Source organism: Sardina pilchardus, chromosome 6, assembly GCF_963854185.1.
Source record: "Sardina pilchardus chromosome 6, fSarPil1.1, whole genome shotgun sequence".
Taxonomy (NCBI): Eukaryota; Metazoa; Chordata; class Actinopteri; order Clupeiformes; family Clupeidae; genus Sardina; species Sardina pilchardus.
The window spans coordinates 15173933-15180077 of record NC_084999.1 but is presented as its reverse complement, the minus strand read 5'-3'; the positions used below and the strand labels follow the sequence as shown (position 1 = coordinate 15180077).

At 44.4% G+C, this 6145-nt stretch overlaps 1 protein-coding gene across 1 annotated transcript in view; it reads right to left on the bottom strand.

Moving 5' to 3' along the window:
* Positions 1 to 6145, bottom strand: part of thsd7ab (thrombospondin, type I, domain containing 7Ab) — a 102869-nt gene that overhangs the window by 55199 nt on the left and 41525 nt on the right. Inside the window, exon 4 of the mRNA XM_062538101.1 lies at positions 2252 to 2433. Coding sequence (XP_062394085.1) covers positions 2252 to 2433 — 182 coding nt within the window. The remainder of the gene's footprint in view (positions 1 to 2251; positions 2434 to 6145) is intronic.

The following is a 6145-nucleotide window of genomic DNA, read 5'->3' as shown; positions in this document are numbered from 1 at the left end:
ACAAGGTTGATGGGAGATGCTTTCGAGCGTATGTGGAGGCCGACAGGTCCTATTTGAACATCTGTATGTGAATAATGTATGATGCATGGAATGCATTTGCCCTGTCATCAACTATCAGCACAGGTCTGCTGGTGTGAACACAATATGCAATAAATTTCTTCAACCGCGCTAGAAGACCTGCTTTAGATCCCATCACGGTCCTCAGCAGGAGAAAAGCCACTTTATCACTGCTGTGTGTGATTTGATGATCACGCTGTGGATGCCAGGATCTCTCCCAGACCAAAGCATATCATGGTAGTCTGTACCGATGGAATTCAGATACAAGGTCGGCGTGTGGACCATCCACTTATTCGCTAGGACTTAACCATGACCATCTTCCCTATCCTGACAATATCTCTTCTTCTTGCCTTGACTTGACTTTGAACTGTCATTCCATTCCATAAGAGCAGCGCTTCGAGGGGAGAAAAAAAGGTGCCAGTACTCATCATTGACATACAACGTATCGATATCAGCGAATGCATCAGCTGGTATTGAGACGTCTAATAGGCTATTATATTCTTATTTCTTACAGTGAAGAAAAGATACTAAGAGATATTATTGATGAATCACAGTGTGCTGCTGTGTGCTGACTGCTTAGGCCTATTTACAGACCTGCAGATTGAAAAGGGCTGAAAAAGGCTACATATTAGCGTCTAGGGGTATCCACCCAGAAGAGCATTTTCAACATGTAAATAAAGCATTCTGGTGTGCTCCAAGAAGAAAATAAAGGGACCAAAATGCCCAAACCAATGGTGGAGAACATTAAATTGATTTTTCCATTGATAAGACTGTCATAGTCATGGAACAATGGCAAGTAGCCTAATGAAATGTTCCTCAAGTTTATCCAGTGTGTTCCCAAATGCTTCATGCGTTTTCACATGCCATAGGTTTTAAACATGTTACTTATGCCGGTGTTGGAATGTTTCGATTCAGTCCGAATGTAGGCTAGTAGGCACTTTAAGATGCACTAACATTAACTCATGTCAGAGCAGCATAATTAGCGATAACATGCGGTGATGATTCAGCAGCCTCTTTGCTGCCTTGTAACAATAGAAAGCTGCACAAGCAGAAGCTTCATACAGTAGCCTACAATACAGGGGAGCAGGAGAGTCTCTCATATAGCGCGCCACACTCCTGGGTAGTTTACTTAATTAGCCCCTCAGCGCACGCTTAACCTGATTTGGAGATGACAGAAAAGAGAACCCGGCAACTGCCGGTATGCAAGAAAAAGTGCATGTACGGTAGCTTAAGAATAAAACGTGGCAGAGGTGCAGCGGCACTGCATACCACTGAGTACCGGCCCACTTAGAGCACTGTATGAGAGTAGTACTTACTGCTGCATTAGTCACACACCTTTTTCTTGGAAGTCGCTTTAAAAAAAAGCGTCTAAATGTATGTAATGTGTAGATATGTAAGGTACATATAGTGTACCTTATATACTTATCTACAGGCCTAGTTATTCGCTATAAATTAGTATACTACTGTATGTAATTGCATGACAGGATGCTGCAAACGCAGGTGAAGTGTAAGCTGGGTCTGAGTTCAGGAACACATAGCTCCTCCTTTGAGGGCAGGTGAGCAACAGTGTGCTGCGGCACTCTCATGACTCAGACAGTAAACAGATCCGGTGGGGGGCGCGAGGGGATCCGGCATGCCGAAGGACACGGAGGCTCATTAGGCACTGGACAGGCAGACCGCTCCACAGGAGGCCTCGGCCACCTGGTGTCTCAAGAGGCAGGTAAAACACGCACATCCAGAAACATCCCTCCCCCACTTCTCTCTCTTAGCCAGACAGTCAGACACACACACATACACACACACACACCTTCTCTCAGACACACATTCATATACACACACACCCTTTCTCAGACACACACACACACACACACACACACACACACACATACATATACGGTATGCATTATATATACAGTACTCTCTCTCTCTTTCAGACAGACAGACACCCCCCATCTCTCTCTCAGACACACAAAATACACAAATACACACATATACACACACACATACACACACACACAGTATGTACTGTACATACCGTACCGTACTCTCTCTCTCTCTCTCTTGCAAACACACACACACACACACACACACACACACACACACAGAGACACGCACACACACACAAAGTGCTTCGGGGAACAGAAGGTGTCTGGGTCATTGTTTCAAAGTGGCGTGCGATCTCTGCGTCTGCTACCTTCTTTGCTGTCGAGGTTGCTGAGGTAGGAGAGCAGCTCGGCGTTGGCCTGCACACAGAACGCCTCTCTGATCTGCAGGCCTCCCCCACAAAGCCCCGTCTGGTTGCCACGCCGACGGTCCTGTTGGCTGAGCAACGCGTCCACCCGGCAGTCGCTCCACTCCGTGGTCCTCCAGCTGTAGCTGGACAACAAAACAAGAACGAGTGGAAATTTACGAGAAAGAGAGAGAGAGAGAGAGGGAAGTTGGCACAGCACAAACAGAGGTGGCACCTGCAGAGAAAGACCATGGAGTAGTGACGGTGGAGTGACATTTTGTTCTGTTCTTTTAAGCCAGTGACGGAACATACAAAGCACAAAACCCTTGCACTTTGCAGCAAATGAAATCTAGCAGTCAATTTTGTGCAATGCAGGGAGCCACATTAACCTAATTCAGCATAGTTTCCCCTGTAAAAAGTTTCACCTCAGGAAAAAAAGAAGACTTTTGACAATGTAAAAAGGCTTTTCATCAAGCCTCTCTGAACTCTCACACTTCCTCTTCATTCCTGCGCTGCATTATTGATTAAAAGCCTCCAGCTTTAGAGGTTTTTTTTTTTTCTCTCTCTCTCTCTGCTCGGTAATGAAGAGAGAGGTATAGAGCAGCACAGGTTACCACGGTGAAGCAACATCTGTTCGCCCACTACCTATAAATACTCGCCAACGACAGCCCTCTGTGCTCACTCAATTTCTCTGCCAAGTGAAGAGGCTTTCATAAAAATGACTACCGAATGCATTCCAGAGCGAGTGCTCGCTGGCTAATTGTCATGGTTATCGGTACTTTAAGCGATTAGTCTCATTAAACTTTCCACAAGTTATCCGTCCTGACTTTTCAACAAAGGAGAGGTTTCATGGGAGTTACAAACCCATCCACACCGAGGCCAAAAGAAAAACAGATGCAAGATGTACAAAGATACAAAACACATGCACGACAATTAGGGTTGGGTATCGTTTGAATTTGAACGATTCCGTTTCCGATTCCGGTTCCTAACGATTCTCGATTCCGATTCTTGTATGAGGCAGGGTCAAAAAAGTTTGGATATTTTAAATGAGCTAGCTAACCAACGGTCTGATCTTCTCCATCAATTTTAATATGAACTTTTTACTTTTTATGAACTTTACTATAAATTTCTCACAGCGCTGTTTTCAACTACAATATAAATATCAAATCTATGAACTGTCGTCTTGTTGCCTCAGCTCGGTTATGCAAACACCTTCTTCGTTGGTGTTTAGCGGCTTCTTCGCAGACTGGGAATCGATACTAGGAATTGAAATTTAACCTTTTCAACGATTCCGGGAGAATTGTAAAGCTAGTCCCGGTTCCCATCGATTCTCGATTCTCGATACCCAACCCTAACAACAATGGGAGAGTATCAAAAATGTTATTAAGCTCCATATGATCTGTATTTGTACGCTCATATTCTATTTCTATTTAATAAAAAGCATGTCATATCAATATTATGTTCCAGCACACTCCCATACAAGGTGCATCCTTAGTGCAGCGGTTTGGCATATGAGTGGGAAGATGTGTCAAATGTGTGATATATGTATTCCTTCTTGATTTTTTCATAATCAGTGCATTTCTTCCCAGATCAAATGGTAAAGGGTGGGACACATTACAAGCAGCTCGCACATGACAGGAAAAGCATGGCGCCGGGAGAGAGAGAAAAAAAGACGAGGGATGTTGTGAGATACACAAGAGAAGCAAGAAAAGGAGAAACAAGGGAAGAGCAAGGAGGGAGATCAAAAGAGAGCCTGACAGAAATGTAAGGGAGGGAGAGAGAGAGAGAGAGATGAGCAAGCAGTAAAAACAAGGACAGAAATGAATAGGGGGAGCGAGAGAGAGAGAGAGAGAGAGAGAGAGAGAGAGAGAAAGAGAATTCTGCCAGTGGGGAGAGAAGAAGGGGGATAAACAGAAACTGGAGAGAGAAAATGAGAAAGACAGAAGGGGAGAGAAAAGGAGCGCAAAATTAGAAAGCACACACGGTGCATACTGTATATAGGGCAGCGTTAGAACGTAGACACACAGCTCACCGTGAGACAAGTTAATATAAGGGTCTCGGTAAATTGGTTGTTCCGCAAAAAGGGGAGGCTGGTACTGGTTAATAAGAGGCCATCTGTAGGAGGGGGACCTGATTAGCACATGGACAGTGAACCCCACTCAGATCGGCTCTGTGTGCCAGCACTGCTACGCTGGCACTAGGCCAACGCATGCCCACCCGGCGTCAGCAGTCGGTACCCATATGCTGCCCAGCTTCATCCCCAAGCGGGCACCAGGCACTCTCGACGAGGGTTAACTGGCTCTCATGGGTGGTGGGGAAGCCTACGGGCAGAGCGAGCCACAGGGGCTATCATCACACACAGCACCGCCGAGAGAAAGGGACAGAGAGAGAGAGAGAGAGAGAGAGAGGAAGAGAGGAAGAGAGAACGAGAGTCCCCCTCCACATGCTGAAATGTAGCTTAGCTTTGCCGTTTATAATTTATGTTAGTGAGGCTTGAGTGCCTTTCTATCAGGAGCAATCTGGCCCTGGCAAAGGCCAACTGCATGGGAAAACAATATCATGAGCCTCGTAAAGATACAGTATGACTCAACCAACACAACCAAATCATTAAGCTCATGGGCTTAGTCATGGTCTTTTTGGTCTCTCCATGATGACATTTATTTTACATTTTTCATTAAGGTCAGAACACGCACAGCCTGCTGTAAAGGTCAGTCATACATTTTCAGAAGTTCCCCACAGAGCAACACATTTGGGCATCCAGTGCATGCAGTAGTGGAACGTCTTACCTTCACCGGGTAGATTTGAAAGCATGGGAGCTCAGGTAGGCTATACTTGTAATTGCAGGAATGTTATGGATAGCCTACAGTCTGTGCTACGTGTTCTTTTGGCCAACATTTTACGTAGATTTATGTTTCTCAAGTGCCGATACAAAAAAAACAAAAAAACAGTTCGAAATCGCGACATTTATCCACGAACTAGTGTCGCGTTGTAAGAGGCAGAAGCGTGACACACCCTTCTGGACTCGCTCTCTCTCGCACGCACGCTCAATGGACACGCGCCTCTCAAAATGCACATTACGGTAATCCAAATCATTAGCATGCTGCATACATTTGTTAAAAAGTCTTGCATTCAAGTTGATTGATCATCTCACTAGCCTACCAATGTTTTCCAACTCCAAGACTCAAAAGGGTCTGTCCCTAAGAGAAAAAGTATTAGCCTACTGTAGGCCTACCTTGAATCTTAAACTGAAACTGAACAGTCCAACCAGTAGATTATGATAAATAGCAAACTATGTTAATGTTTTCCAACTCCAAGACTCAAAAGTGTCTGTCCCTAAGAGAAAAAGTATTAGCCTACTGTAGACCTACCTTGAATCTTAAACTGAAACTGAACAGTCCAACCAGTAGATTATGATAAATAGCAAACTATGTTACAACTAGGCTACTTTGTTTGCAATATTTTGAGGCTTCAACCAGACAGGTGAATTCAGGTAATATGAATAGGAGGTTATAATCTTCATAAATTGTGGTGTCATGAATATCAGAAATTCAGTATTTACTGTTTTTATATCAGGATGTAACTTACAGGGGACGTTACTGGAACCAAAGGGTTACGTAACTAGAACGTTCTGGTAACCAACCCCCCTCGAACTAGGTAGCCTAGCACTGTAGGCCTACTATTTTTTTTCTTTCGTATTTCTTTCGTGAAAAATCACCAGTGCAGTCCAAATAGGTCTACATTTTCACTGGCTCCTAGTGTCTTCTTCTGATCATATCCATACCATGTTACCTGATTGCATCATGTGGAGAGTATGCTCAGACAAAGGCATTTTGTGCAACCTCTATCAGACAAATACAA